The sequence below is a fragment of the Aspergillus puulaauensis genome, chromosome 7 (genome assembly GCF_016861865.1).
Source record: "Aspergillus puulaauensis MK2 DNA, chromosome 7, nearly complete sequence".
NCBI classification, from domain to species: domain Eukaryota; kingdom Fungi; phylum Ascomycota; class Eurotiomycetes; order Eurotiales; family Aspergillaceae; genus Aspergillus; species Aspergillus puulaauensis.
The window spans coordinates 3,030,222-3,044,836 of record NC_054863.1 but is presented as its reverse complement, the minus strand read 5'-3'; the positions used below and the strand labels follow the sequence as shown (position 1 = coordinate 3,044,836).

At 51.9% G+C, this 14,615-nt stretch overlaps 7 protein-coding genes across 7 annotated transcripts; 5 read left to right on the top strand and 2 right to left on the bottom strand.

Annotated features, from left to right (window-relative positions):
• Positions 1–658: 658 nt before the first annotated feature.
• On the bottom strand, positions 659–2,167 carry APUU_71168S (uncharacterized protein; the record flags this gene model as incomplete). The annotated part of the gene is made up of 1 exon (XM_041696122.1): positions 659–2,167. One exon carries the CDS (start codon positions 2,165–2,167, stop codon positions 659–661), a length of 1,509 nt encoding a protein of 502 aa, XP_041561784.1.
• Positions 2,168–3,004: 837 nt separating this feature from the next.
• APUU_71167S (uncharacterized protein) lies at positions 3,005–4,814 on the bottom strand (the record flags this gene model as incomplete). Its single annotated transcript, XM_041696121.1, has 5 exons — positions 3,005–3,138; positions 3,189–3,377; positions 3,433–4,041; positions 4,089–4,500; positions 4,545–4,814. The coding sequence occupies 5 exons, from the start codon at positions 4,812–4,814 to the stop codon at positions 3,005–3,007; spliced, it is 1,614 nt and encodes a 537-aa protein (XP_041561783.1).
• Positions 4,815–5,126: 312 nt separating this feature from the next.
• APUU_71166A (uncharacterized protein) lies at positions 5,127–6,588 on the top strand (the record flags this gene model as incomplete). The annotated part of the gene is made up of 2 exons (XM_041696120.1): positions 5,127–5,708; positions 5,758–6,588. 2 exons carry the CDS (start codon positions 5,127–5,129, stop codon positions 6,586–6,588), a joined length of 1,413 nt encoding a protein of 470 aa, XP_041561782.1.
• A 434-nt stretch (positions 6,589–7,022) lies between these two features.
• Positions 7,023–8,820, top strand: APUU_71165A (putative beta-glucanase; the record flags this gene model as incomplete). The annotated part of the gene is made up of 8 exons (XM_041696119.1): positions 7,023–7,278; positions 7,332–7,420; positions 7,464–7,818; positions 7,867–8,131; positions 8,185–8,272; positions 8,316–8,430; positions 8,493–8,522; positions 8,567–8,820. 8 exons carry the CDS (start codon positions 7,023–7,025, stop codon positions 8,818–8,820), a joined length of 1,452 nt encoding a protein of 483 aa, XP_041561781.1.
• Positions 8,821–9,433: 613 nt separating this feature from the next.
• Positions 9,434–10,684, top strand: APUU_71164A (uncharacterized protein; the record flags this gene model as incomplete). The annotated part of the gene is made up of 3 exons (XM_041696118.1): positions 9,434–9,529; positions 9,592–9,940; positions 10,014–10,684. 3 exons carry the CDS (start codon positions 9,434–9,436, stop codon positions 10,682–10,684), a joined length of 1,116 nt encoding a protein of 371 aa, XP_041561780.1.
• A 472-nt stretch (positions 10,685–11,156) lies between these two features.
• APUU_71163A (uncharacterized protein) lies at positions 11,157–11,982 on the top strand (the record flags this gene model as incomplete). Its single annotated transcript, XM_041696117.1, has 2 exons — positions 11,157–11,546; positions 11,605–11,982. 2 exons carry the CDS (start codon positions 11,157–11,159, stop codon positions 11,980–11,982), a joined length of 768 nt encoding a protein of 255 aa, XP_041561779.1.
• A 1,173-nt stretch (positions 11,983–13,155) lies between these two features.
• Positions 13,156–13,986, top strand: APUU_71162A (uncharacterized protein; the record flags this gene model as incomplete). The annotated part of the gene is made up of 1 exon (XM_041696116.1): positions 13,156–13,986. One exon carries the CDS (start codon positions 13,156–13,158, stop codon positions 13,984–13,986), a length of 831 nt encoding a protein of 276 aa, XP_041561778.1.
• Between the last annotated feature and the right edge of the window lie 629 nt (positions 13,987–14,615).

Sequence of the window (14,615 nt, the reverse complement as noted above, 5' to 3'; positions counted from 1 at the left end):
AGTTAAGCCAGAATGTCCGAAGTACATGGCGTTGCGGCCGGTAGTCCACAGTATGGAGTATACCGCCGGCCTAGAAACAATATCCCCGTTAGACGGTGCACATTCACTTCGGGGGGATGCCAAAAACCATGTAATTCTAGAGTATTCTTCCCCAAAGACTTTTTTGCGTTTGAGAATTGACAATCTGAAGGAGAAAGTTGGGTCATGGTAAGAAGTCCCAATGCCCGGGCAGGGGTGCTCCTTCCATTTGAAGGTCGCATATAAAAGACAGGCACGGCGATAAACCGGACATACTGGCACTGAGGCCAATTCTAACCTTCTCTACGCGAATCGATGCCCTGATATTTATGTTGAGACTTGAATACCGCATCAGTGGTGCCGCACACTGAGTACATAACTCTACCCGACTAAGAGTGGGAATATTTTTGATACATCCTACAATTTTGGCTGCTGTACGGGCTGTTATGGCGTACAATAGCTGAGTGGCCCGAACAGAATACAGCGCGTTAAAGACAATTTACATGACGCTTGATGCTTGACTACCTGTCTATGACATGTGATGCCACGCCGTCTATTAACCTCCATGTCCCGATGGGACCCAAACACGTATAAATGACAAAGACGCGTAACTGACACCGCTCTCTGCATCCTATCCATCTCAAGCACCAAGAGCCTGAATGCTGACTACATTGCATCGGTCCAGGAACACCAATGCCTCATTCCTCGTATGCCATGCATCGTTATATGTGGCACTCAGGGTGAGTCGCCCGTCCCATATACCCAAAAACAGCGCAAGCCCAGTCACCAGGTGCTCCCTTGTCACCCAAGGATTGTCCAGCTGAAAATCACCGTGTGATGGTGAGATAATCGTATCTAATGTGCCTAGGTCCGACAGTGACACCGACGGTTTGTTATACGGGGGCGGCACTGCTGGTGTGACATTATTCGACGGGTAGGGAGGCGTAATCATCTCCCAGTATGAGGGTACCATCTGGACTCGTTGTTCATCGTTGCGGTTTTGCATGTCAAAGCGTCGAACCGCACTGGCGACCTTCATGTACTCGTTTCGCCGCGGTATGCTGTAGTCCAGCACCTGCTCGAGTGCCCCAAAAGATGCCGCTGGGACGGTCAAATCGACTGCCAAACACTCCCCAGAGACAGAGTGGTAGACTGATGCCGCATGGGCCGGGGTGCTGTACGGCTCCTCGCACTGTGGCCGCTCGTCAAGGAGACTGTAGTTGATATATCGCACCGTCCTTGGCCGCGACTGTCGTTTTTGAAGGTCTCGCAGTACGATACCGATGGCTGTGTGATAGGCATGGGTGACGCTTAATCCCACTGCTTTGCAGGCCTTCACTAGACGATACGTCGATTCGGTTGACAGCGTAATGGCCACCCGTTGGTGCTTCCCTGCCTGTGTCGCACCCTTCCGGCGAGGGAAACCGGCAATCTCAACCTCCTTCATCGCGGCATTCGCGGAAACGGTCTTGTTCAGACGACTCTTCTGCTTCTTGCTCAAACCCGGTGGAACTCCAGCAGCAATACGAAACGGCGGACTCAATCGGGTGCACTCGTCGCCGAAGACGGGGAGTCGATATGTATCACCTTGGTCCAGGGCCTGAGAAGCAAGCAAGAAGAGAGTATTCAACAGCATCAACGCCCCAACACCGTCCATAACATCATGGCGGCAGCGAAGAACCAAATCCGCAGTGACCGTCGGGCTCGACCGACCCGCACGCTTTACCATGAATAAAGTCGGGATTTCAGGAACAGGTGGATCGGAATTGCACCACTGCAGGCCGGACATTCTCGTGCGAACCACCTGGAATGTACTCTCCAGCCAGGCATTCTGGGCCTCCGGGGTATGCGCCATTTCATAGACCTTCCTGCACCGCTGGCTCTGCTCGCTGTACTCAACCCACGACGCAACCGTCGGACTCTCGTATCGCAAGCGCAGCCATGCCTTTCGCAAGGCTAGCTCGACCTCATGTTCCGTTCCTTGTACCGAGAAGGAGACGTACGCGGTGATCGCGAAGCAGCAGCGGCCGCTCCCTTCGTATGTCTTCGCGAGCGAAGTATAGAACTGCTCCGACTCATCAATATTCCGCTCCCAACGGCCCGGCCTGACCTGCGTCCATGAGTAATCGCAGGTATCCAGCGAGCCCATGGTGCCGACTCGTGTGGTTCCGGAGGGTCGGACGGAAAGACTAAAGAGGGGTCGGGGCGCACGACAATTATAGTCTCAGTCCATCGTAGAGATGGCCTAGAACTAACACAGCCAGCCCGTCGACTCTGCAGGGAAAGATTCAGCAGCGATGCCCGCATAAGGCGCGGTGGCTGTCTGCACAGAGGGAGATAGGGCCGGGTTGCCCGAATAGGCAATCTCTCGGTCCGTTGTCCGTACCCAATGCGGTTCTCCGCTATCTTCCTCTGGGCACTCGCCTGTCGGCCTTCGCCTATCAGTAATATATGCCAATGACACCTCGCGCGGCGAAGTAACACCGCTATTGTCTTCGGGTGATCTTCGGATCTGAACTGTGGCAGTACCCTGCGTATGCTTCCTAATTAGGAAGGTCGTCCAATTAACATATCTATACAACTGTGCATAGTTATATCAATAGAAAGGGTAGCTACCACTCCTAAACTGAACATGCCTTTATCTTATTTTGATTGAACCTCTGTAACTGTTACACTGACATGCGCGATGTTACGCACGACCCGCCGTTACACTGCTGGGTCTGGCCCGTGTCTCACTATACATCAAACATCAGCGCACTTTTGAACATAGACAGTTACACAGCCACCGTCACGCAACATCACGCCAACAAAAGCTTGATCTGAGTGACAGGCTATTCTATCGTGACATTATCCGGCTGTCCTTGCCGTCACTGATATTTCCTCTTTGGTCTTGTATTTGCTAGTTGGTACCAAGTAGCCAGAAAGAAGGTAGCACTTTGAATAGATAATCATTGACCCCATCTATACATCCGTAACCTATCTACTCCTACTTAGTCCCATTCAAAGACCCAGAAACCGCCTCCAGAATCACACTCGTAATAGCCAACGCAGTCTCATCCTCAAGCCTCCTCCCAACAAGCTGCAAGCTAACCGGCATGCCATGAACAGCCTCGGCAGAGTCTACTCATATTAGTACCCCGTTCAACGTGCAAGGGTGGGGAGAAACATACAATCCTGTTGAATCTGCGCATCAATATCGCTAAGCGGTTCATGGTCGACATACGGCCCATCAAGGCCCTTATCAGCCGAAATCCCACACGGGAATGACACGCCGGGGTAGTCAAGGACATTGAAAACACCCGTATATCCCACGTACGCGAACTTGCCGTGCTCGACGCTGCTATACGGGGACGTCGGGCCTGGAACCTCGTTAGTACGACAAGTACAGATATCACCGAAGGGAAGGGCAAATACAAAGCACAGCATCAATGCCCGCCGCATTCCATCGATCCAGGTACGACTTGCACAAGGCATTCCTAGCCCCCTGGACCTGCCACATCTCATGCACGCCGAGCTCAGTGGCCGTCTCATACATCTTCATTTCCGGCCGGAATGGCTCGTCTGTTGGTGAGAGGAGGTTGCGCACGGATTTGCCCCCGTCGGCGATGAACATGGTTCGCAGTGTCTCTAGGATACCCTTGTGCTCTGTCGGTGACCAGGTAACGATTTCATGACCGGCGGCTTTTAATTTCGCAACTGTTGAATTAAGAGCTCGGGAGACGGGGGGTGTAGGCGTGACCAGGCCATCGTGCCATAGGACACCGATTTTCAGCGATTTCTTGACATCGACAGAGCGCCAGGGGATAGGGAGGCATTTGGGATCGCGGAGCCAGGGCTGCTGGCCGACGACTGTGCGAGCCCAGAAGACGATCTCGTCGAGGGTTTTGGCCATGGGTCCATTGACGCTGTTGACTGCTTCTTGGCCGGCGAGGCCGGAGCGGGTTTGGAAGTTGGGGAAGCGGCCGAAGGAGGGCCGGATTGTGAAGATTCCTGTGCAGGCTGCTGGGATGCGAAGGGAGCCGCCTGCTCATTGTCAGTATATACTGTGTCGACAGTAGGGGTGAACATACCAATGTCTGTCCCGACGCCGATGCGGCTGCCTCCGAAGGCGATCAGGGCCGATTCACCACCAGAGGAACCCCCCGAGGTGAGATTGCGGTTGCGCGGGTTGACGGTTCGACCGAAGACATTGTTGACTGATTCTGCGATCATCATGGCCGTGGGCACGTTGGTCTTGCAGTAGAGGACGGCGCCTGCATTGAGGAGCAGGTCGACGAGGGTGCTGTTGTATGTGGCGGGATCGTTGACCAGCGAGGCGAACCCGATGGTCGAGTCATAACCGACAAGATTAAAATTATCCTTGATGGAAATGGGAAGACCATGGAACGGGCCTTTTGTCTTGCCTGTTTGCTGAAAGTAGGCGTCTAGTTCCTTTGCCTGGGCGATTGCTCTGTCGAACAGGATTTCCGATAGGCAGTTAGTCTGTACATCATTAGAGCGAGCTCACAAACTGCGATCATACATACCAGTTGCTGAGCAGCGGCGGCGGCTTTGCAGAACGCTTTGGTGACTTCCTCGGCGGTCCACGAGCCGGACGATATATGCGATAGAATTGTCTGAGCCGGGCTTGAAGTGATTTCCAGCTCGCGACCGGTAAAGAAGCCCGAGTCTGTGGGAAAGGCTGTGACGTCGAGCTGATCAGCAGGAGGAAGAAGCGCAGCAGGGATCACCAAGTCCGCTGGGATGGAGTCCCTGAGGGCCTGGCGCTTTTTGGCGGCGATCGATTCCCACGACATGCTCTACACTGTGTAGTAAATGGTTGGCAGAGTTGAGAGGGAATTGTACCTTTTGTACTGCGGGGGTACAGTGTATGATGGAGCATCTCTCTCCACTGGAAGACTCCACTTGAAGACTCCAATCTACAGACACTTATCAGTAAGACCGGTTAAGGTTCTCCGAGGTTATCTCCAGGATGAGGGGGACTCCAACCTGATAACCAGATACGAGATAGTCACAAGGTCACATTGGAGAAGCCAAGGAGAGAAACAGAGTACTTATAAAGAGGCCTGTTTCTGTTAGTCATGGTACCCCAGATTACGTTCCCCAGAATGTTCGCCAGATTCGCCGCCTATATCAAGGGCCCTGAGAGCGTGCCCGGCGAGGCCAAACTGCTGCGCAAGCTCGATCTCTTCATTCTGTCATTCTGCTGCTTATGCTACTTTGCCAATTACCTCGACCGCACAAATATCAACAATGCCTACGTGTCGGGGATGCGCGAGGAGCTGCACTTCCAGGGGAATGAGCTGAACCAGATCACCACCGTCTTCACGGTGGGATACATTATCGGTCAAGTCCCGTCCAATCTCGCCCTGACCTTCTTCCGTCCGCGCCTGTTCTTCCCTGCGATGGTGGTGATCTGGGGTAGCCTGACTATGATCACTGCGGCGGTGTCCAATCCGCAGGGGATCATGGCAATCCGCTTCTTCCTCGGCCTTGCAGAGTCGAGCACTTTTGCCGGAACGCACTATATCTTGGGTTCCTGGTACACCGAGCGAGAGCTGGGAAAGCGCAGTGGCATCTTCACAGCCAGCGGCCTGGCCGGTACGATGTTCGGCGGCTTCATCCAGACAGGGATCCATTCGTCCATGGACGGAATGCAGGGCCTCTCTGGCTGGCGGTGGCTGTTCATCGTACGTCCCTCCATATAACCACCTCGACCAGTAATTAATTCACAGACAGATTGACGGCCTAATCACCATCCCCATCGCGATATACGGCTTCCTCGTCTTCCCCGACACCCCAACAACCACCAAAGCACGCTACCTCACAGCGACAGAGAAAGCGCTCGCCGTCGCCCGCATCCCCGAATCCGGCGCCGTCAAAGTCCCCCTCAACTTTGCCTTTCTCAAAAGCATCTTCACAACATGGTACTGGTACGCCTTCGTGATGCTGTGGATCATCGCCGGCGAAACCGAGTCATTCTCCACAAACGCCCTGCTGGCCTTGTACATGCAGTCACACCCAACGAAGACATACACCGTCCCCCAGCTAAACAACTACCCAACCGGCGTGCCCGCAGTGGGCATCATATCGACCCTATTCTGGGCAACACTGACAGACTTCATGGGCGGAAAGCGGTATCTTGTCGGGTACTTCATCGCCATAACAGGGATAACGACCTCAGCACTCATCCTAACGTGCTTCAACTCCACCCCCACCGTCTTCGGCGCATTCTACTGGGCGGGCGCCGTCTACGCATGCCAAGCGACGTTCTTCGCATGGTGCAACGACGCAATGCGATACAAGGACGAGCGGCTGCGGTCTGTGGTTCTTGCGAGCATGAATATGGGCAGTAATGCCGTGAATGCGTGGTGGACTATCCTCTTCTACTCGGCGGACTTTGCACCAAGGTTTACAAAGGGCATGTGGGCGATGATTGCGTGCTCGGTTGCGTTGGCGCTGTGGACGGCGGGAATTACGGCTATGACTGTGAGGGAGGAGAGGAGGGGAGAGCGCGACGGGCGTGTGGTTGACTTGCAGGAAAAGGAGCTGGAGGCTGCGGTTGATTGAAGTAGTATACTAAGTCGTGGACGAGATATTGTTCCCGCGCAGTAACCGGTACTTGGGCAATCTCATAATTCGAAACCAAAATCAACAGGTTATTTGAGCAATTCCCCGAGCCAAGATTGTAGCATAAACCTTCCAACTGTCGCGCGTTGACCAATTCGCTGGTATATATCAAGGGTGGCAGACAACCACCGGGCTTAGCACGGAGAAATTCCAGAACAACGCCAAAACCAGCAGCAAATAGGCATCGAATACACAGCAACGAAACAGGCAGCGATCGCCAGCAAAGAAAGCGAAGGAACTGCGCCGGAGAATTTGTGGAGAGCTTCATTTCGCTCCCCGCACGCTCGGGGTAGCTGGCGCCGATCTCTCCTATAAGTCTACAGGCCTGTAAGGTTGAATGGTGACGGTTCGAGCCATTCAGCTATTTTCGCAAAATGAAGCTCGGTACGGCGCTTTCGGCGATTCTGGCGGTATCCGCTCAGGCGAAGTATATCGTGCCTGGTGGGCGATGGCAGGATACGGAGGGAAACCTGGTCAATGCCCACGCCGGGAATATTTACTTCGACAAGGACAGTTCCAAATTCTGGCTTTTCGGCGAATACAAGATCGAAGGGCAGGAGGAGGGCGGCGGTGTCTCTGTATACAGCTCTGACGATCTGGGGACATGGGAATCGCACGGTCTAGCACTGGGTATGTACCGTCACCGTCAGTCTTTACGAAAGGCTGGCTAATTGAGTCTTTAGAACCCATTGAAGCACACCCGTACATCTCCACCGAGCACATCATCCAGCGCCCCAAGGTCGTCTACAGCGAAGGCACCGGACAGTACCACGTAAGCCCCTGCCCGATGCAGCATGACGAAGCTAATTAAGCAGATGTGGTGGCACGCAGACAATTCCACCTACGGATGGCTTCTCCAGGGCTTAGCAACAGCCGATACCATCGCCGGTCCATACGAGTTCGTCGACGCCGTCGCGCCGCTCGGAAACTGGTCGCAGGACTTCGGCCTCTTCACTGATCGCAAGGACGGCAGGTCGTACGCTCTATACTCCAACGGGGACAGCGTCGACGGCCGCGACGTCTACCTTACCAGATTCAACTCCAATATTACGGCCCTAGATGAAGTCGTGCATCGATTCCCCAAGTTCGACCTCGAAGCCCCGACGATCATCCAGTCTGAACATAGCTACTGGGCGCTGATGAGCCATAAGACGGGATACCGGCCCAACAGTATGTCTACCACCATAGGTAAAGGAAGTAATGTACTGACATAAGTAGACGTGGTCGCGTTTCGCGCCGACAAGCTGAGCGGTCCATGGTCCCAGCCGTTCATTGTATCGCCGCTCAACACGCGGACCTTCAACTCGCAGTCTGGATTCTCGATCCGCATCGAGGGGACGAAGAAGACGACGTACCTGTATATCGGGGACCAGTGGGACACCAACTCGCTATGGGAGAGCCGGTATATCTGGCTTCCAGTGGACATCGACGAGCATAAGAAGACACTGGAGGTGCAATGGCACGATGTCTACGATCTGAACGTGTAAGTACACTCACTCACACTCGATCTGCATCTGCATCTACTAACCAGTCCAGTAAAACCGGAGAATGGCGACCCGTCAAGGGCAAAACATACACATCCAAGCACGCGACAACAAGCGGCGATGCATACCTTCAAGAAGCCGTACGTCCAGTATCAAGCTAGGAGGTCTCATCTAACTGAACAGAATTTCGCTACCGACGGAGCCATCCTAACCGGGATCTACGGCAACGACAGCACGGTGACATTCCACAACATCGAGGGAACCGGAAAGCCGCAGTGGGTTTCGTTCTACTACCAGAGTGCGTCTCCCCCCTCTCTTTCCCTTCCACTCACTATGACATGCCCATCTAACTCCCCCCAGACACCGACGATATGGGCTTCGGAGACCAACGTAAGTACCCATCCTAAAATTCCACCGCAAGTCTAACAAAACAGCGGGCGGAACACCGGACCGCATCGGCGGCGAGTGGCAGCTGCGCCGGATCAGCAGCGTGGTTGTCAACGGGGACACGCAGAACGTGGAGACCCTGTACCAGCGCGACACGCATAAAGGGATTATTCTCTCGACGCCGCTGCAGTTGACGCTCAAGAAGGGCAGGCGCAATACTATTACTGTTGGAGGATTGTTTAATGGGTGGGACTATAAAGGGGCTGACTTGGATAGGGTTGTTGTCTATCCACCAGAGTGAAGGTGCTTTGGTGCGAGGGTGTAGATGCCACGGCTCAGTAATTGGTTTATGGTATAACTGATGATGTACTACGTTATACCGGGCTGGAAATGTACAAAGAGTCGACAGACCTATCGAAGTTTTACATAAATTAAGATATATTGACCTAAATGGCATGAGATATGGCCTGAATCCGCCATCGCATACCAACACCGGAAGTCCCACCCATAAGCCAAGGGGAAGTCCAATTCCATGTTCACTGGACTGACATAGGCGAGGAGCTGAGAGATAAACTTGTATCAGTGAGGGTTGTTTCCAATAAGTCTGCTGACAGGACACACAAAGGGCCTTGAATCACGTCATTACAGTATGTTGCTACCTGGTACTGATGTAGGGTTACAGACAGCCCGTGACGGTTTTGTACGGAACTTGGCAGGACGGTGGGAGAAGAACAAAGCGTGCCATAAGTCGCGTGCATGGGGACTTACCCTTCGCTTTGTGTTATGTTTCTTTGTTCCCTTCACGATGACACCTTCCGACACCTTAACCTCCCTCCATCTTTGAATCTGCTACCCTGCTCATTCCGCCTGTATTAGAATGACTGACCCAGATGGCACCGCTGACTTCGGCGACTATGCCCAGCATTCCAGAGAGGAGATTGACGTTGGAGATTGACGTTGAGATAGAAGCTGAGTCCTTTGAGGTCTACGACGAGGATGCAGCAATCCGGGTGTTTTCTATCCTATCTATCTCGGAGAAGTGCTTGGTGAGAGATACCTGATCGAGCATAAGCTCGGCCACGGCGGTGGTGCGACGGTCTGGATGGCTCATGATCTCGAGGAGAAACGGGACGTCGCTATCAAGGTGATGAAGACAGGGAGCTGGGGAGAGAACGAAATCCGCATGCAGACGCAAGTGCTAAAGGATGTCCAAGACGACGCCCGACTTGTGACATGCTTGACCACCTTCTTCCTTTCCGGGTCCCACGGTCAGCATCAGGTTCTGGTATTTCCTCTGGTGGGACCATCTATTCAGTCATTTGTTCTTATGGACCGGATTCCCATGAAGTCTCGCATGTCCGCTGCTGGACAACTGCTGGAAGCCCTGGAAAGTTTACACGATGCAGGAATTGTACACCGCGGTGAGTTTGGTCTGCACGGATGCCCAGTACCGTCTCACCGGTGCGTATACTAATGCTTGTAAGGGTGATCCAGACGTCAGTCCAGGGAATTGCATGTGGGGAGTAGCTTCTCTGAACAACCTAACTCGGAGCGCCAAATACCAGGCACTCGGCCGCCCATTGAAGCTGGGAATACCATGGGTCAACCTTTGGAAAAGAGGCGACCTCGTCAGGCCGGCTAAATTCCCTGAACAATTACGCACGGAGGACTTTTTCCTCGGCGACTTCGGGCTAGCGAAGAGACTGAGTGACCCCGAAACCGAGCGCGGCCAGCCTCCAGACCAACTCTGCTCCCCGGAGCGGCTTCACCAGAAAGACCCAAGCCCCGCTTGCGACATATGGAGCTATATGGTCATCTTCGCCATGCTCTATCAGGAGATTGAGCCTTTCAGTGCTGCCCATGAAGGTGGCGTGCTAGCTGCAATGGTTCGATCCCTTGGGGCCTTCCCTGAGGAGTGGAAAGGCTCTTGCAAATACCGCGAATGCCCTGGTTCATGGTATGACCACACCCTACAGCCAGAACAGCCCTGTGAGCTGGAATCAGAGCTTGTGCGCTTGCGTCCTGATGCTGATCCCAGCGAGAGAGAAAACGTGCACAAGCTCATGCATAAAGTATTCATCATTCGCCCGGAGAAACGCCCGACCGCGACAGAACTTCTTCGAGACCCGGACTTCAGAGCGATCATGGATAGATATGATAGCTGATGCGTTGGGCGTTTCTTCTTTGTAGTCTGGTGCCTGTCGGTATGGCGAGCCGCCAACATCAACTCAACAATGTTGCAGGTCGCCACCACGGCTTGCCCTAAGCTCAAGGAGGTGGTCAACAATGTAGCTACATGGTAGCTTTTAGCTATTATATACAAACAATTAACAGAGCTACGTTGCTCTTGCATTTCTAAAATCATTGTGGTCAAATAAACACGACTTTCTTTATCCGAGTTTCCATTGATGTTTCAAGTAGACCAAGAATGAAACACTCTTCCATTAACTACATTTAATATTGAAAGACTACCAATCCCGCCTTATTCGTCTTGGAATGTCCTTTGTGCGGGAGAAGCATTCGGTCAGCTATATATACCCTGGTTAAGTCCATCGACACCGCTCCCCATGCTAACACCTGTTTCTTTTGTCTTAAACTCGACATTGTGCTCCATCGACCGACATATCCAGCCCTGAAATGGCGAGCCGGACTCCGAATTCGTGGAGTAGCTGGCTATACGAGGCAGTTGGCGCCATCCCCAGCGAGACTGCCAATTCCCAGTTCCAGGCCTTCTACGAACACATTAGGATCCGGGAATTGCAGGAGGAAATCTCGGACAGTACACCTGAATGGCTAACTTCGCGGCCTCCACGGACAGCTCCGATCATCCTGGAGTACGACACCCAGGTTCCTGTATCAATTAAGGACTGGAAGACCCTTGAAGCTTGCAACGTTGGTATCCACGAGGCCCTGTGCTATGTTGAGGAAAAGAGTAGAACAGAAATGCACTATTATTTGAAAGCCACAAAACGACCAGGGAAAAGGGATCTGTTGCATACACCCTTTCACAGGGGTTCGCCCGAGGGCGTTATTTCTATTCTGGTTGACTTCTCTTCGAATATCTGCATTAATGAGTCGGTTCTAGACCTCCTTGTCAACAGGCTTTCCTGTGTTTTGGCGGTTTCAACGGGGTCCTGGCACTACAGGCAGGCAGATGCCTGCTGTAGAGGATGCAACGACCTGGCGCCTGAAGTGGTTTAAGCAACACATTGCACTGGCTAGCTGGCCATTCTTCCTTGCGAGCTACCGACATCAACGGCTCAAGTTTAACAATCAAACTCAGAAGTTCATGAATGACCGTGAGGTTGAAGAACGTGGGCAGATGAAGGGGGAGAAAGAGCAGGTCCCCGAGGTGGATAGCAATGTTGACTCTTCGAAGTTCTTTTACAAACGTCGTGACAGCCCTCTTGGTAGGCATTATGACCTCCAGTTCCTTCCGGGGAATGCCCATTATGGTCCTTGATGCTACGGGGCACTATGGCCGAGGGCTGGGAGATACTGAGTGCAACTACTGCCCTGGTAACCTGCTCCGGTAACTCCCAAAGTCTTCATATTCCCCGATTTATAGGCCAAGTCAAAGGGCGATTGCATGTTTACATACCTTAATTACCCGATGTCCAACCTGTCTAAGATTCAGATTCCAACACTGTCTGCTCTTTCATTGGTAGTCACATCCATTGAGATGATTCTTATGGTCCCGGGCGTAGGGTATTTACGATATAAATATGGTTTATATATACTCTAATATCAGGTCCATAGAGTGATTTACATATACTAAATATAATCATATCGGTATACCTTGTAGAAGAGTGGATATAAAAAGTCTGCTACTAGATATCAATGTCAAGTTATAAGGCCCCGGATAATACTGCGTCTCTAGGGGGCCTAGATACCCACGACTGGAAACTCCATATTGCCGAATTCATATCCAAGGAGAGCTCAACCAAGAATCCGTATCTGGGTGCGTATCAATGTTCCTTCGTCTCTACTTTGTGCAGGACTCAAGGTTCCGCGTTTCGGCTACCTCAAAGGCAATAAAATGAGGCCCGGTGCCTTCCAATATGATACAGCCTCGGCCAGCATCAGTCTTGAATCCGTCTCTCCTGCGTCTTTGTGTTCGTATCTTCCCTTTCATTTCCTGGGTCTTGCGGTCACCTTGTGCATCCAATGTTGCCACTTCAACCCCGCCTTTGTGCTTTGTTGGTTATCTTCATTCGTTCTTTCTTTCCACTCCTTTCGCCATACTGTGCTCCGCTCGTCCGGATTCGATATCTCCAATTTAATCCGTTCATTAACTGCATACTGTCGAAGTAGAACATCTCCCGAGTATCGCGGACACTCTTGACGTTGCAACAGGAGGCCACATTCCACGCGATTGTTTCGCAGGATTGAAAACGGGTGGTTTGCAGATGAAGCAACGTCTGTATGCCGCGACCCCGCGAACATAAAGAGTGAAAGGCTACCAATTTGTCCTCACCCACTTTGATATTCTTTTCTTTTTACTTGCAATGTTTCTGACTCGCCTATTTATACCCGGAACTCGTCCAACCCATCGCCCTTCCATACTGATTTCTGCCTACACTTTCATCGCGCCCTATCCTCATTTGTTTCTTTCGTCCCCATACCCACGGATAAAATGGCCAGCGAGACTTTCAATTCATGGAGTGACCTGGCTTACGATAAAATAGGTGCAATCTCCGCCGCAACTACCAATGCCCGTTTCAACGCACTATATGAAGAAACGAGAATCACGGAATTACAAGAGGAAATTCAAGACATGGCGCCTAAATGGCTGACCAAGCGGCCCCCAGGAACCACACCGGCGGTCTTTGAGTATGTCACCCCTACGCCACTATCAGACCGGGACTGCATAACACTTGAAGCGGGCTACAACGGCATTCATGGCGTACTACGAGACGTCGAGCAACGGACCGGCGCAAAGATCCATTACTACTACAAGGCCACTAGCCGTCCCATGAGAGACACGGAGTTTGAGCCCTTTGCGCAAAATGCCCCCGCCGCGTTTGTTTCCATTCTTGTTGATTTCTCAGTCAAAGTTACCGTTGACAAGGGGCTCCTTGGTCACATTCTCACGCAGCTTTACGGTGTTCCCGAGATAACTACGGGGTATTGGTGCTGCAAGCAGGTACCGCCGACAGAGAATGCAACAATCTGGCGCTTAAACTGGTTTAAGCGGCATGTTGAAGGGGCTAGCTGGCCTTTCTATCTTGGAGGCTACCAGCACCGGCGTTTTGAGGTTAATAACGACACGCGGAAATTCCGCAGTGATCATGAGGTTGACCAACTGGATGAGGCAAAGCAGAAGGAGCAAGACAGGAAAATGCTATCGGCTGCAGTGGGTGAGGACCCCATGCTTCGCAGGACGACGGAGAACCCTCCTTTTTGGGGCCTTTGCGACCCATATTACCTCCAAGGCTTTCCAGGTAAAGAGCTCTATGGTCCTTGATGGCTGTATTTCGTACAGTTCCATGGTGCGCTATTTCGCCCCCTTGGGTTCCATGATAGGTGATTTGGATGTAGTACATTCAGTTTCTAAAATCCTTCTGTATAATATCGTCTTCTCTAAGGTAGTGTGATATGCAGTGTTGTCAGGTCTTTTATTCCGATATCTAACTAACCATCCCGTATTTCCACTTCCTGGGAATGTCGTGGCATGTCTAACGAAATGATTCACCGTAAGACAATCCGCTTTACTATGAACCTGTCCATGGAAAGAGAAGTAAGAAACATGTGCTGTGAAGAAATATCTGAACAAAAAATAGTGACACTGCCTTGAAATGGCAGTGGAAAATGGTGTATAGAGCCTCCGAAAAGTATATATATATATACAAGAACATTTTTCATTGTCGACGCAAACATCCGACATCAGGCGACAGTGGATGAGGTATTTATAATTTTCTAGAGTGTTTCAGATTCAAACGCATCAAATAAAGCCTTGGAATAGGCAAGTAAATAAATAATATATCCGTGTTCAAGCCTGCCTACCCTAAAGCCTTTGGTGAAGTTGTGCATAATTTCTGACTTAGTAACCCACTTGCATATAGTTATCCCGCTGCACGTGCTCCCCCGGCCTTT